We start from the raw sequence: 16,973 nt of genomic DNA on the forward strand, positions 1-16,973 counted from the left end.
TGCCGACAAACAGAAAGACAGACAGACAGACAGAAAGACAGACCAAAATTTCTGCGTTTAAGTTCCCCAAGAAAGACTATCGTCTTTAAAAGGCAACGCGCGTCGTGTCCACCCTCTAGCCCGGCCTCGTTTTTTCAAGATGATAGTCGTTCTTGGGATACTTAAACGGAGAAGAAAGAAATTTTGGTCTGTCTGTCTTTCTGTTTGTCGGCACGTCACTCGATTCAGCCACTCGGCCAAAGTTGAACCACTTGGCCAAGGGCCAGCCATCTTGAACTGGTACGGCTGTTCATACTTGTGAACGTTGTCGATCAAAAAGTAAATATCACGCATATCTGAGGCGCAACATCACTAGGTAAGTATTAGTTGGTGTGTTCCTTTAATAGAAAATGCATACATACGTAATTCTAAAGACCCTATAGTTTCTTAAGCTGCGCTGAAAATGCGACTGCGCTGAAACTTGCCTTCCTCCATGCCATCTGCACGAGCTCATTGTTGTGTTTCGGTTTTGGTTCTGTATTGCACTGTACGAATGCCATGGGCACGGTGTAAGAAAATAATTAGGTGTGGACACTCTCCGCCCGCCGCGAAGGAGAGCGCGGTCCAGATAATGTTCGCCTTTGTTACATGCGCCGGCCGCAGTTTCGTGGGGGGCGCTGCGACATGGGGGCTTAAGAAACCTATTGCGAGGGGGCGAACGCGCGTTTTTCTTCAATTTTTTTTCACCTCATTGCATTTTTTTTAACCATGCATGCTAGCAACTAGAGCAAGGAACGCATACCGCGTTTCTCGCGACCGTGCTCGCACCCGACGCACATAGCGTCCCTAACAGCGTTGGGTACGTAAAAGCGCGGCGTCTTGCTTAGAGCGCGTGAGCAGTCTTTCTGCTCGCTGACTTCTCACGTGCGCAACGCCGTTACGGACGCTACGCACGCAGCTCGTCTTCTATAGTACATGCGCGGGCCGCGGTTGCGTGGGAGGCGCTGCGACATGGGGGCCGATTACTTCACTTTACCGCTGCCAGATAGCGACACCACCCCGCCAACCAAGAGCACCGCTGAGGAAAGTGTGAGATATAAAAGGCGCGTTTGTAAAACCTCCAGAGTTTTTGACCGTGGCGCGTGGATAGCGTGCCCCGCACCTTTTGTCGCGGACTGAGAGTTCATGGGTTCGACTCCCGCTGATGACGCTTTTTCTCTTCGCCATCTAATCGTGTGTCTTTTTGGACGTTATTTCTGTAACGCAAATACGTCACTGATGTCTTGGTGGATCCCAGCATAAAACACTTTCATGTTAAACATGCTCGCCTAAAATTTTTATCTCACGTTTGTGTCAAAGATTTTCAACATCTCGAAGCCTCCATCTTCTCCTGAACTTCCGCCTTCTTAAGTTTTACGACTGGTGTTTGAAAATATTAGCATTCCAAGGTACTGAATATCCAAGTTACAATCTGACAGAGACATTACTACAAGATATTGTATTGAATTTCCGTTTATGTTAACACATCTTTACAGCCGATTGAAACGATAACGAACTCAAAGAAATGCAGAAACTCTTGCAAGGTTATAACGTGGACACACTGAAAGTAGATATTCCTTATTAAAATGTTCGCATTCATTAGCGTACAATCTAACATCGACTGTACTAAGAGCGTACTTTGTTAAAGAATTCTGTGTAGGATATATTCTCATTGTGTTATTTCTTCAATTTTTCGTGTTACCTTAGCCCAAAATCAGGGCGCCTAGCACTAAGTGTTGCATATCTAGTCCATCATTACAGCTCTTCCTATGCACTGCTGCCGAGATAAGGTGCCCACATTATCGAGTGTATGCAAATAGAAGAAAGCATTACTTGCACGAGCAACTGTCGAGCTAGTGCGTCACCGCTAGAAAAAGCTGTTCACTTTTTCAGCACTGAATTATGAACGGTACGGCATCGCCCCGCTGTTGCAGTGGTCACCACGTCACCGCACATGACTCGCGTAATAGCGTAACAGGACGAACGAAATTATTACAGAGACAAGCGCTTGCCTAATTTGGCCTTATTTCACTCGGCCTTATTTGAGTAGAAGGACCTCTTATTATCAGACAGTCGGATATATTAGTGGACACGTCATATATGAATTGTTCAAGCTGTGAAAGCATTCTTGTAGGTGCCGGCAATCTGGATGAGCGCGTCAAATAGATCGGCTGTGACTGACAGCTAAATATTTCATGATGTGACGCCAATGCAAGTATTGCGTTTTTCGATGCAGTGCACAATGCATTTTTACGAGGCAGTAATACTACAAGGCCGACTGCGGAAGCATGAAATGAAATAACAGTTTAGGCGTGGCTCAGCGTTGCAGGTCAGATATTGAAGATAACACAGCTCCTACAGGTTACAAAACAGTAAAATCACCCTGTATTAAGTACAGATAGTTCCTGCAACCCAAAAGCAATGATGTTCAAATTGCTTAGCACTTTCACTGTGGTATTGCAAAACAGAAAATGGTAGTAAGGTAAACTAAATAATTAGCCTGCCATTCATGGAGCGAAAAAAAAAACTTCAACAATTTCAAGAATACCTGCGCGATCCGCGACAGCTTACTATAGACCTGTTTGACAAGACATCCACAGGCACACAAGAATTCGACAGTTTCCACAGGCACACATTTTTACTGCACTTCCTGACAGAATGTCACACGAAACGCTGTTTATAATATCTTACCTTTCGTGCTTACTTCACCGCCCAAAGTCAACTGCAGCGAGTCTGAGTTTTGATTTGTTGCATAAATTTCAGCTCATTTTCATTTGTTTCATAAATTGCAAAATGAGCAGCTTACATAACCTCGGTCAATTCTTGCGCGTTTCTGGGACGAAATCACTTGTTGTACAGTTATCGAAGGACAATGACAGTAACGTGTGCAGCTGATTCATGGTAACGTGGTGGCCGTGGTTAGGCATGAGTGCAACCAGCCATCTTCAAATAAGTTGAAATGAAAAAAAAAAATATTTGTGTAAGTTGACTGAATATTAACAGAAGAACCACATCTTGCAAACTTAACAGCCGCGTTCCAGTATTGTCTTACATCGCATCGTTGATATCAGAATGACTAGGTTGGCCCACGTAATAGTATTCCAAAACCACTTCTTTCTCTACACCTATGGACGAATAATGGAAGTCTGGCGTAGCAGGTTGGTGTAACGCAGCACGCAAGGCGAATCCTGCAGACGACAAAGAACACACCTCTGGCAGATACCAGGCTTCTCACAAGCAATATACTGACGACAAATGTCCTCGACACCGCAAGCCGGGATGGTTCACGAATTAAAACCAAGAAGGTACAGCTGCTGTTACTCAGGGCCCAGCAAATAATACGTGATGCTTGGTTACCGTTTACTGCTCACTGAAGTTATTACTCAAATAAAATTAGCATAACTACTCATGCGGTTGTTCTGCGCATGCGTACGATGTCCACGTCAGCAGCGGGTAAGAGAACGCTGGTTTCGATGTACACGAAGGCGATGGAGCGCACCGTTGTTTTAAGTGCGCAGCAGTTTAGGGGCCCGGCTTCTCGTCCATTCATGCATCTACTTGGCGTGATCACGCTTACTGCAAAGCACTCAATACAGGTCATAAAAAGACTAGCAATGCTCAAACCCGGGTTAAAATGAACAAATAAGGTCTAAAATAATATAATTAACAGAAATATTCATGAATTAAATGAAATAAATAACTAATATTCTCTAAAAACGTCTCGGAAACCTGCGGCTGACACCGTGGCCGTGCAAGAGAGGGCGCCGCCGTCGAGCCGAGCGAGCGATTGCCCCTCGCCCTACACTTCGTCAGCGCGGCGTCGCTACATCTGATAGGGGAAGACAATGTTACGGAACTCGCTGCAGACGACGCGTATGTCAAATGCCGTAAGAAATAGGAAGTCTATAAGTCGCACAAAAAGCAGGCGCATGTCGCACACCGAGTTTGCGAATCTCCTTAAAGGGACACTGAAGGTAAATATTAAGTCGACGTTGATTGTTGCAATAGTGTTGCAGAAACCTCGTAGTGCTTGTTTCGTGCCAAGGCAATGCTTATTTTGAAATAAAATCACGTTTTAGTGGTCCGCACGGCGTTAGCGCACTTCAAATCACGCGCCTGAACGGACCTTCTGACGTAGCAGTCGCCGTGTCCAACGTTGCCCGCCTTTACTGACCGGCCGCAGAAGCTACGGTTTCTTGCGCAACAGCCGCCATCAACGTTGCCAAGACACAGCCACGGGCCACTCCAAAACTGTGTAGTTCACTGTAACGGAGCTTAGCTTGGCCAGCAGCAGCAGAAGTAGAGTATCGACAGGGCGAAAATAGCGAGAGCGAAGCACACGCATCAGTACGCGATACCGAAGCTACTACTAAGGCGCGCAGCTCGATGAAAACGGAACTTTTGAACCACTCGCGCCGTTCCCCACGGTAGCGCCAAGAGGTTCTTTTTTGCATGAATCAAACAGAATCGAACAGGCAGCCTTTTATTACGCCTTGTGATGCACTGAAGGTCCTTTTTTTTTTGCAACTAGTTTGATTGGTGCAGATTACTCCTTCGGAATCCCGCAAGGTGGCGGAATGGTTAAAAAAAGGGAAAATAGACAACTACTCCTTTGTAGCACGAAGCCACAAGGAAATCTATACGGATTTCTCCGAAATCAAGCCTCTTAGTTGCCGAAAAATTCGTCCTGGTCCCGGGTTTTGGATTTCCTTGTGGCTTCGTGCTACAAACGGCTGATTGTCTATTTTCCCTTTCTTAGTTTGATTAGTAGTGGTTAATTGTACTCGGGACAATTTGACGTCAGCGGGATCATTTCCAAAATGTCCCACTCGTGGCGCACGTTGTGTCCAACATTTACCTTAATTTCTCGATTACTAGAGCACTGCTCTGGATACTATTGACGTTTTAGACGTTCTCACACATTGACCTTTCACTGTGACTTAAATGATCACTTGCCTTTAGTATCCTTTTAACAGGATTCTACTCGTGCCAGAGAAACCCTATCTGCTTACCTGAAACAGTGGCGTCATCGACGCTTTGGTAAACGGAGCAGTGGGAACTCTACGAACGGGAATCGCTGGGCGCCCGTGCTACGCACTTCCTCAGGTTGCACAGTTGTAGAGCTGCCCTACGTTTTTTCGATTCATTTCGCTCCTGTAGCTTAAGTGGGTAAGCAAGCTCTACCAGTCTCTCCAGGCAAATGTATGTGTAACTGGCAGTGTATCAGCGTGACAGAGTAAGACAAAAGTAGTCTATCAGAGTATAACCCTTCCCATAATGCATTTTTTAAACAAACGGCCCTTGTAGCAGGCGGCCAAACCTGTACTTACACGTACGCTACGAGCCCTGTATAATTCTGGTAAGAACCGGCTTGTGTTCGTTGAATAATAGTAAATATAGGCTGCTTTTGGCTGAACGATGGTTAATGTCCGTTTGTGTTGGCTTAAGATGGCTAAATTAGACAAATGTTACACATGTTACATACACAATAGGTAAAACCTTCCATCTTTGCCTAAATCATGGCTGATGTTGACTACTGCAGCCGTCGGTTGCATACTCTATAAAGATCCTTATAACGCTCACGAATTGTTTCGACATTGCCCATTTGAACGTCCAGGGTTCAACCTAGTTTCTTTTCGTTTAACCGAACGCACTCCGTCGTATGCAAAGACATCTAAAATCGCTTTCTAGAGTTTAGAAGGGGTTGCGTTAACCCTCTATTGTTATCCGCGCTTACAGTGCAACTAGGAGAGCTCGGCAACGGTTCCGATAGCTACGATGTGATCGCAAAGCTGATAGTGACGTCAATGATAGGTGCAGATACCTCGAACGCACTATGAACTTTGTTGTCTCTAACATCGCAATAAAGCAGCATGCGATGTCTCTACAGGACAAAGAAAAGCGCGAATACTTTAGTACTGTGATGTAGCTCTTCTAAAGACCGCTTATGGCCAACATTACAGTCAGCACTTTCGTCAGTCTCCTATGGTTGTCCATTACCGATTTTCTTTCTCACTGACTCGGGTGATTTTATCAGAGTCGTTTCTCTTTTTGTCATTGTGTCCTTTTGTTTACAAAGGATGTTATTTTACATGTCTGTCATTACTCTGCGCAGTGTTCCAATATATGGCTTTTCGAAGGTATACGTACAACAAATTCAGTTTTAGACAGAAAATTTCATTTTGAAGAAGTAAGCGCGCAGAAGGCTTACCGTCGGCGACAGTGATGGACGCTAAAAGACAGAGCATCAGAAATGCCAGTAGAAGCTTCATTGCAGATCTTTCCTTTCAGTAGACCACAAATAGGTCTAAACACTCTTCTGGCTCCCGCGTTTATATATCACTACAGGGGCCTAAACACTTAACGCGTTTCATATCATTATCACGTCACCATCACTTCCGACGTGCGGCATATATATTGTTTCTCCATACACAAACAAAGCCCATGCACTAACGCTTCCTCAGATAGGTGGGAGGGCAACACGGCTTTCAAGGACTCTGGCAAAACAAAAGTTGCGCATCTTTTGCCGCACAAAGCTTATCGCTGTCGGTTTCTTTTTTCTAAAATTTTTTGCGAGCAACGAAATTGTCACGGTAGTGTTCACAAGGCAAGTAACGAAACAATTGTGATATTACGTATGCATCGCATTTTGAGTACCTTCCGGAAATAGCATGAAATAGAATATCCTCTTTACACTGGCATGTAGCTATTGCTCAAACAATGTGTAACGCAACATTATATTTAAATGTGCATGATGAAGTGTGTTTGCCAAAAGTCAGCCAAGTATTTGCGCAGCTAAGCGACAATTTTGACATTTTTATTTTAAACACATTGCGAAGGTGACACTTACTCTAGAAGTACGCCTGTGGTCATTATGTTTTTTTTTTCTCAGAAAGATGACATAGCTGCTTTATTTTGAGCAGCTTTATGCAGGATTGGAGAAAAATATAAAGTCCACATAGTTTCCATTTTTTTACTGCATAGAAGTTTCAATAAATTATTTCGAGCAGCGACACTTTCAATGCATTCGGCAACGATACAATATTTTAAAGCGATATAATATAGCTTACACGTGCTATGCCAAGCCACATACGGCGTCGTGTATCATTATGGATTTTCCGATTCGTATGCCCGGTGTAAACGCTCGTAAATATGTTAGCGTCGCAATGCAGAATAGACATGTTTATTTATTTAAAGTTTACGAAATTATTTTAAGATATCAAAATAAAGGCTTTCATGTTTAAACACACCGTGATCACCACTCATGCCTTAGTGGCGGACACCGGATAATTTTGGCAAGTTGGGGGTCCTGTACCGTGCAACAATACTAAGCACACTCGTGTTTTTCCTCCTTTGATCACGAGAGTGCTGCAGCCCTGGCTGGTATTCGAACCCACACGAACGTGCTTAGTGGCGCATGGCAGATAGGCTTCTAAACCCCCTTTGTAGGCTACTCAGAAAGAGAGCTTGTTTATGAAATGCATTGCTCAGTATCGACCATAACAAGGTAGGTTAGTGACCCTCATGGGAGCTAGGGATTGGTGTACCCTTGTCTAGTGGCGGTGGTTTTTTATGTACAAAAATGTACAAATGGTAGGATAAAATTAGCTGCGCATTTGTATAGCTCCCTGCTTAGCATATAAAAATAAGGCAAAAAATAAGGGAAATGGTGTCACAAAAAAGATTGCACACAGTGTGACAGCGCATGCATAATGGAGTATGGTCAACACAAGAGTACAAAGGTTTGTGCGCGAGCCAAGAAATGATAAAGTACGCACGTGCAGATAAAGAAACTTTATAGCATGATCGTTCTGTATACACATGGTTATACTAGGAGCCTAAAATGTAAATCTGCAGTGGTACCAGGGTTTCGCGGTCGTCGTGAACAGAGCCGCACAAATGGCGCAAACGAGACATCGTTCCCTCCGCCGATGAGTCTAATTTAGGTGTTGTCAGCTATTGAGAAGCATAATTAATACCAATTTAGCATAGTTTAAAGGACGGTAATAGTACTTTGTGTTATTGAGCAACATTGTAAAGTATGTTTTTGTCTCTTTCACGAAGGGTGGGATTGAATTGATGCTCCTGACATTACGTTGAAATCACGTAAACGTTTCGACATGTTTTAAGCGCTCAAAAAAAGCAGAAACGACGCATAAGCTTCCGCGATGTATACAAGACTTTATATTTGTATTGAATAATCCAAAACAAATCCTGAGCCCATTTGAGAGGTAATGTTGAAGTATCTCTACATAGCTTTCTAACAAATCACCTAGATTAGGTGGGATATTTTATCTCGCATGAGTACATTGCGCACATGCTGTAGTGAAGAGACAGACCCACCATATGCAGTGTCGTGCTCTTGCCGAATAGGTTAACTTTGTTCACGGGATTTTAACGCGATAGCGTTAAAGAGCTCGTTCCGCAGAAATTCAGGTATCGGCGTCGGTGTCGGCATCTTTGGTTGTGAGCGGAAACTGATATTCTTATGTAAAATAAATAATAGAAGAACCTTCGGTTTGAGTGAGAATCGAACCCAGGCCGTCTGCGTGGCAAGCAGGTGTTCTACCACAGAGCATCTTCATTGTTTGGAACTGCATTGAAATTAATTTTCATGCTTCCCAAACATATGCGTCCTCTGTATACAGGTGTCACAGTACGAGATGTAATATCGCAGTAAAACGGTGTACAAGCGGATATTGCCATCGGGTGTCACACCATGTGAACTGCATAACTAGTTGGTGGTTTAAAGCCGGCCACCCATTACAAAAGGCACACACATTACTGCGCGTATTCCTTTACGATCACGTAGTGGGTGCATCGCAACTTCGAAATAGTATCACGCGCGTAAATGTTGCTTTGTTTAAAGCATGCCACCCATTACAAAGTGCATACACATTAGTGCGCGCATTCTCTTACACACACGTAGTGCGTACGCTGTTGTCATAACAGAGCTGTTGAAGAAGGCGGAAACCTTTACTTTTACTATAGGTATGTTGAGTGTGTGTGTGTGTGTGTGTGTGTGTGTGTGTGTGTGTGTGTGTGTGTGTGTGTGTGTGTGTGTGTGTGTGTGGTGTGTGTGTGTGTGTGTGTGTGTGTGTGTTGTGTGTGTGTGTTGTGTGTGTGTGTGTGTGTTGTGTGTGTGTGTGTGTGTGTGTGTGTGCGCGCGCGCGTGTGTCTGAGACCGGGCGACTGGACATAATGACAAGCGAAACAAAGCACATTGAGGATGGGGCCTGATATCGCTATCGCATTCAACTCTTAAATGCAAAGCTTAAGCGTCCCCCAATTTTTAATTGCACGGACGCGTGACTGTCTGTAGAGAATAACTCTAAAGATTTTCTTTCTTTACTATTATTTCGTTGCTCTTTTCGCATATTTATACGCTACATCATTATGCAAGTGCTTTGGACAAACGAAAATAGTGAGCATTTGGCACACTTATAGTTCGCTTTCTCCTACTTAGGTTTGATGACTCATTTACTTAGCGGGCCTTCAGGTCTCGAACGCATTTTATGCCCTCTGTCAGACGTGGTCACATTCAACCAACAGGTGCCTGAAGGTGTCTTAGAGACACCGCGTTCCATTACAGCGTGATGTACAGTAATTGATGTTGTTTTTCAAATTGATTACATGAAATTCCCTTGATGCTTTCGTTCATGTTAAGTATGCACCATTATTTTAACAGCGAAGCTGCTGAAGATGGTAGTAATACGTTCGTCAACGAAAGCCCCTGTTGCGCCGTTGCCACAGCAACCGCCACAGCTGCACGCCACCTGTGCTAAAAATGGCCAGGCCGCCGCCGCGCCGAGGAGCAGCCGCTGCAGAGCCATCGCCATAGCAACGGCCGCAGTTTCTTACACCATGGCTCAGGGACAGCGATTTCAACACATTCAGAGTGGCAAGCTTTGCGCGTATTCCGGATCTGCGCATCGCCGTCTCCTGGCTGCCGCTTCTTCGGCCAAGCACGCTGGATCCAATCTCCGCAGGCGTTGTGATTCCCGTGCTTCAACAGGAAGAGCTGAGGGTCAACCAGTTTCTCTGTGCCAAGCTTTGCACAACTTAGTGCAAACTTCCCGCATTATCTTTTCGGATTATTTTATTCGAAGTACAATGTTTTTGTATTTTTGTCCTACGTGCAGTATGCCCATGAAGAATTAGTATCTCAGTGCATCCTAAAAATATTCGCAGTCACCAATATTCGACGACGTTGATATTAGAACTAATATAAATGTTTGAAGCTGCATTGAGGTCACTATTATGCTTGAATAAAAGCTAGGCAAATGGTATGCATTCATATTAAATTTTCATGTACAGCTCACCCTTTGACAAGAAAAAAAGCGGCATCGCACATGCTTTCACTCCACATTGACATTTCTTCGAAAGCACGAATATTTCTCGATGTCAGTACTCCATCTCACAAGTTCCTTTCAGCACTGTGGAGTCTACAGCACCCCTTAGCCGAAAATGCTCACGATGCTCACGAAAATTCTTCACGATATGTGCGTCTGCACATAATGCATTGGGCGAGTAAAGCGAGCAGAAGGCAGCGCCAGAAGGAAAACAACATGGCTACAGCCATCGGCGCTGCACCCATCTGTGGTCCGCAAGTTCCAAGTTGACACTTGTATTTGCTTTATAATTATGTCCTGACAATTTGACAGCAATGTATTCATGACTATGTGGCGCTAAGTCGAAGAACCATTATGAAATTCCCGGCGCGTTAGGCTTAGCAGGCATGGCTAAACAAGCACCAGATCTCTCCAATAAAGATAAAACGTCGTTGAATACTTGTCCTTAGCGTGAAATGGCACAAAGCGACGGCTCATTCCACCACTTATTTTTTACTGCCGGCGCAGTGGGCGAGCAGCAAGCGCAACTTCGGATAGAAGCGGGCGGTAGCATCTGCATCGCTGCCATGTTCATATGTGACCACAGTTACCCGCAGTTACACTGATACAACAATTAAATAAACACCACGTGAATGCGAAGAAGAATATACATATCGCGTATCGATATGACCCAACACGTGCCAAACAAGAGTAAATATCTCAACTCTGCCAACCTGGACACAGCGTATGCTGAATCCCGCGCAAAGATGGCATCAACAAGCACATAATACTGGAACTCAATATGCACTCATTCAAAGCGTCGCCATTTGAGGAGAGAAACGCCAACCAAGGCTTACTCCCCAGTAATAGAGTAGCTTACACCTGTGCTCATGCGTACACCACACAGTGTCTCAGAAATGCGAGAGGCAGAGTTCGTACCTTGAGCCATGCACGCGAGAAGGCGTTTCGCTTACCGCTGGCGTGTCTGTCGCTGCACCAAAAGCTGAAACTGCCGAGCCGCTCCCTGACGGCACACGTTAGTTTCGTGATGTGGCACTTCACCTCACCCATCCCAGATGGCGACACTACCCCTGCCAATGAAGGCCACTCTGAAAGGGAAGGTTTTATGTAGAATCTAAGGCATTCGCCTTAAAATACCTGTGCAACTGCGCTTGCATTGTGCAATTTTGTCAAAGCTTTAACACACCGCGAGTGGTGGCTTTAGCGCAAGCCTCGCTCATAGCATCCATCATATAGAGAAAAGCTCTCCGACGCTCGCCTGGCTGTCGAGTCGAGTCGAAAAAACTTTATTGCGAGGGAATTCAGGACCGCCCAGGCCCCCTGGGTGCGACCCCACCACACTCAAACGTTCATGTCTAATAAGTGACGTGCTGCCTTGCGGGTCCAGCGTAGCATCCAGTCCTCCCAGGTCTGGCACCGATAGGAGAATGTGGGTTAGGTTTGCCCTCGGTGCATGCACAGAGGGCCGGTAGTGGGAGAGGAGGGAGGGGGTAGGTAAAGTCCGCGTTTGCAGACGGCGCCATAGGTGCTGTTCCCTGGTAGTAGCGTGGGGGTGTGGGTATATTTGCTCAGCACGAGCATTTGCAGTGAGACGCAAAGGTACACGCACGCTCCTTCGAGAAACCCTCCATGAGGTCCGCACCGCGTTCCCCGCTCGCCCTGTGAGAATAAACGGTCAGGCTTGAGGGAAGACACGACGCGCGTAGCGTTTCTCTTTGCGTTTCACGACGCTTTGAAGGAGTGCATATCGAGTATCAGTGTTTATTAGGTGCTTGTTGATGCCATATTTGCGTCATCGTGAGTGCGTCCACATCAAGCGGTGCAATAACTGCCAAACAACAGTACAGACAGTGAAAGCTCTCGTATACTAGTACACTATAAACAATCAATTAGTTCTGTGACGACAGGTTTCACTTTCATGTTATACGGATTCCTATGACAGAGGCGTCAGCCATGTTTTCGTTTTGTTACTTGTATTTGTCTATTCCCAGGCTGCCGATGAAAATGCCTGATTGACTTGTTTGTTTTGTTTTTATTACCTAATATATTGACTGTGAAATGCCGAAGTTAAGATTGGTTTAATTCATTTTCTTCTCAATTGATTGGTTTGCATTCAAGCTTTGCCAGACGTGTGTGTACTTTGCGCAATTTTTCTACCTTTTCGTTTACCTTTTACTAAGCAACCTTTACTCAATGTCCCATCGGGCCCTGTACGCTAAATGTCAAAGAAACTAACAAACAAAGGCAGCCCATTGTGAGAGAACGTCATCGCTTCATTTTGATTTTCCATCCATTGTGAAGTATGTTGTCTTTTGAACCCTGAGCACGCCTATGTGCGCAGGTTTCTTACTTCTGACTCTCCTAGAAGCGACGATGCTATAAAACGCATCGGAACCTCGTGAGCTTTGTCTTGTAAAGGTGGGACGTTTAGCGAATACGGTATTCCATAAAAGAAACTAAAGCCACTGCAAGGACTGTATGGTTCTTTCCGCCTTCGTTGCTACAATGCAAAGGGCAATATATTTCGTGGAATACTGGAAAGCGCTGCTATCAAGTGGGAGGAACACAGTATACACAGGACAATAGCTCTTTTTCAAGACACAAATAGCTTGGCCCACTGCAGTGCTTCTATTTTTGTTACTATTCATCATACCGTATTTCACCATTCTTTTCCTACACGAACCATCTTGCCCAGAAACGAATTTGTTAAAACTATATTCTGAGTTAGCTGTCGCTCTTCACTAGCTCATTGATATTTCTTCATTTTCAAGGCGTTTTGTAAACGTAATATATTCATTAGGATGTTCTTCAAGAAATAAGCGACCCGCACTCTTAGAGCATATTTAGAGCATTTAGAGCTTTCTTTCTTTCTTTCTTTCATTCATTCATTCTTTCTTTCTTTTTCTTCTTTCTTTTTTTCTTTCTTTCGTTCTTTCAATTTGTCTATTTTCTTGTATCAGTTTTTTTTTATCTGTTTCCATTTTTTAACACGAAAGTTTTTTATGCCGGGGTCCACCAAGACTTCAGTGACGTATTTCCGTCACGGAAATGACGCCGAAAAAATATACGCAATAAGATGGCAAAGAAAAATTTCCGTCAACGGGCATCGAACCCACGACCGCTCGGTCCGCAACAACATATGCCGGGCACGCTATCCACTGCGCCACGGTCACAGACTCTAGAGGCTTTAGAAACGCCCCTTTTATATCTACCATTCTCTCGGTCGGCGGAGTGGTGTTGCCCTCTGGAGCGGTAAGGTAAAGTAATTCGTGATTACTGTGGCCTTCGCGATGGCACCTGCAACTCCTTACACGTCCCTCCCATTCGGCGCGTTTTCAATAGAAGTTCAATTTTGTGAATGCCTTAAGACACCGCGAGGTGGCGACCTTAGCCAAGCGTCGGCGTCGGCCTCGCTCATAGCTCTGCGACGCGCGCCTGCCGCACCTGGCTGTAAGGGCCCGCTCACGCTAGCGGCACGGCAGCTCGCCGTTTGCCGTTTTCCGTTCTCAGGCTGCCGTGCGCAAGCGATTTCGTTCGCGCACGTCAGCCGTTCTTTGCCGTTGGAAGAATAGGTCCGAGACCCATTTTCTTGCCGTTCGCCGTCTGCCGGAGAGCGACGTGGCCAATCGGTGACGGAGGAGCGGTTACCATGACTACGGCGCGCCGCGTCGTCTGCTTTCGGCTCTCCGCGTCGTGTGCGTCTGTCGCGGGACGCTTCGCGCTGCTTGCTTTTTTTTCCGCGCTTTTCATGCTGAAAGTGCGGATGTCGTCCGTGTCGTTGCCAGGCATGGTCCAGCAGTCAATAAAGCGTTTTAGTCTGTACGGCATTAAAGAAAGCGTCGCGTAAAACCAAATCAAGTGTCCCCAAGCTGGCGCCAGGTCAAGTGGCGCCAGCTATGGAGGATTACAAACAACTAACAAACGCGTAATCTATGTCCTCCGAGCATTCGGAAGCGCCCTTCTCGACTCGCTAAGCCTACAGCATCGATTATTTGAGTATGGCTCTCCAAAACGGGGCGGAATAGTACGAATACTTTGCTGTCGAAGCTTAAGGACATGAATCTAAAGCAAATGGAAGCATCGGTCCGGAGCTTACACGCTACAGAGCGCACGGCGGCCACTTGATAGATTCGAGGCGGTCGACCCCCGCTGGCAGTGCGGCATGTTTTTCGAGGCTCGCCGCCGAAGTTTGCCGTGCAAGTAAGACAGCTCTCGCGCGTGCGGCTACGGCTGACGTTGTGCGGCACCGCGCCGTTGCGGCAGGCTTGCCGCTAGCGTGAGCGGGCCCTAACAGCGCGTTCCCCGCTCGCGCGCTCGCCCCTAGAAAAATCGCGGCCGGTTTACCGGGGCGGCACGACGCGCTTTGCGTTTCCCTCTAGTCCGGCCGTGGTGTTCAATCACATTTTAACATGCCGCGGGATGGCGACCAAGTTCTGCGTCCAATATGCGACGCTCTTCTGGCTATCGCACCTCGTTCTCTGATTACGCTTTCACCGTTAACTACTACAGTTACCATACGGGTTTGTTTAATCATTTAACATGGACGTTAGTCGTCGGGATGGAGATGTACCACCAATCATCAAAGTCGGCACATCCACGTTAAACGGTGCTATGGCTGCCAGACATAAATATACATTGTGCAAACTCTCTTATATCCATGTACAGTAAACATTCAGTTCCTTCTGTAAGGGCACGCGCTTTACTTTCGTGTTATCCCGATTCCTATGACGGAGGGATCAACCATGTTTTTCTTTCCATTTCTTTCTCTTTCTCGCTATTGCTATCTGTCTTTCTCTTCCTTTCCTTTCTTTCTCTCTCTCTGCTGCTTTCACTTTTATTTTGGGCCCTCTTTATTTCTCTTTTTCTTGCTCTTGCTGTTTCGCTCACTGTTTTTTCTGTCTTTTTCGTGTCTGTTCCATTCTCTCTCTCTCTCGCTCTCTCTCTGTGATTTTCTGTCTTTTTATCTTTTTATGTCCTTATTCTTTTCATTTCTCTCTATTTTCTCTTCCTCTTTCTTTCTACTCTTTTTCTCTCTCTCTCTTTTCTTTCTCTACCTCTCTTTTTTCGTGTTGGTTTTTGTTTGACACTCGCACCTTATCTACACGGTTGCGCAATTCACATGTTTCGAGACCTGGTACGAGTCTACAATTCTGCCACGCAACATTACACACTCTAAGAAAAAAGGTGTCCTTTGACGCTTCTTTGCAACACCTGTGACTCCCCTATGTATAACTCTCTTTAGAAAGTCACGTTGAGTCTCTTTAGGAGAGTCGTGGACACACGACTCTCCTAAAGAGAGTTAGCGTGCCTCTCTAAAGGGAGGTATACATGAGAGAGTCACGTGTAGCAAGAAGACACCTTTTTCTCTTAGTGTGCTTGCGTCAAGGAGACTCCTACCACTACATGACATTCTTATAGCGTTTTTTAACGCAGCAGCCTCAAGCACTAGCGTCGCTCAGCGGTAGAACACCTATTTGCCAGCAGAAAGCCTCGGTTGGATTCTCACTCGGACATAAGATTTTTTATTGTTTATTTCTCTGCATCTGTCTCGAATTTGCGCAGCAAAACTGCTTTGCAGACTAGTTGGTTCATACTTGTAAACCCGACTTGCTGCGCAACCAGCAGGAAAGAAGGAAGAAGACAGTAAAGAGCGCAGTCTTTTTTTGGAAATTCATTTCCCAAATTCATTGATTGCCTGCCTGACTGCGCTCTTTCCTGTCTTCATCCTTCTTTCCTGCTGGTTGCGCAGCAAGTCGAGTTTACTCGAATTTGCGCTCACGGACAACGCCAATGTGTCTCCACAAGCGAAGACGCCACGGCGACGCCGACACCGCAATGCCGGTCAAACGAGCTATTTAACAATGTCGCGTAAAAATATAATAACTGTTAATAGGGTTTATAGCGACGCGAGAACTTCTCTGGAACATACACTACGCAGTTGACTTCAAAACGTATTTCGACCTCCACATGTAGAGAAACTTTCTTTAGAATACTTTTTGTGACCTCTAACGGTTGTTTTCACTTTAAAGTGGTTGTTTTTTTTTTTCTTCTCAGTACAGTTTTTTCTTCAGGCGAATGAATAATAGGCATGAATCATGCCCTATTTTTATGAAACCTTCCTTCAAATCTTTGTATGTTGAATAACAAGGTCGCAAAGCAAGTTCAGCAATGCCTTTAGATTCAAGACATCATAACATTGTCTACAATACATCGGTAGGTGTCAACATGATAATGCTGTACTTAGGAGCAGCCTCGCAATTCCTCTTGCCTGTTTACGCTGAATATAAAGATGAACACATTTCTAAGGAGCGATGGTGTTTTTCTTACATGACCCGAAGATATAGAATGCTAGCTTGCAATATAATTTATAGAAAACTTGAATACTATGCGCTGTAATGTGTGCAATCGACAGACGAAGAACTTTTAGGGTAAAAATAAACCTAACTGGCCTAAACGGGCACTGTCCTGGACGTGCACAGCGGCCATCTTCGAATGCACACACACACACACACACACACACGCACACCCACACACCATATATATATATATATATATATATATATATATATATCTATATATATATATATATAGTATATATATATT

General features: G+C 45.2%; 1 protein-coding gene across 1 annotated transcript in view; it reads right to left on the bottom strand.

Annotated features, from left to right (window-relative positions):
- The window catches only part of LOC119373747 (protein qua-1-like), a 32,999-nt gene extending 26,487 nt beyond the window's left edge, over positions 1–6,512 (bottom strand). The window contains exon 1 of the mRNA XM_049420447.1: positions 6,230–6,512. Within this exon, the coding sequence (XP_049276404.1) occupies positions 6,230–6,290 (61 nt within the window). The 5' untranslated portion in view covers positions 6,291–6,512. The remainder of the gene's footprint in view (positions 1–6,229) is intronic.
- Positions 6,513–16,973: the final 10,461 nt, after the last annotated feature.

The sequence above is a fragment of the Rhipicephalus sanguineus genome, chromosome 11, assembly GCF_013339695.2.
Source record: "Rhipicephalus sanguineus isolate Rsan-2018 chromosome 11, BIME_Rsan_1.4, whole genome shotgun sequence".
Classification (NCBI taxonomy): Eukaryota; Metazoa; Arthropoda; class Arachnida; order Ixodida; family Ixodidae; genus Rhipicephalus; species Rhipicephalus sanguineus.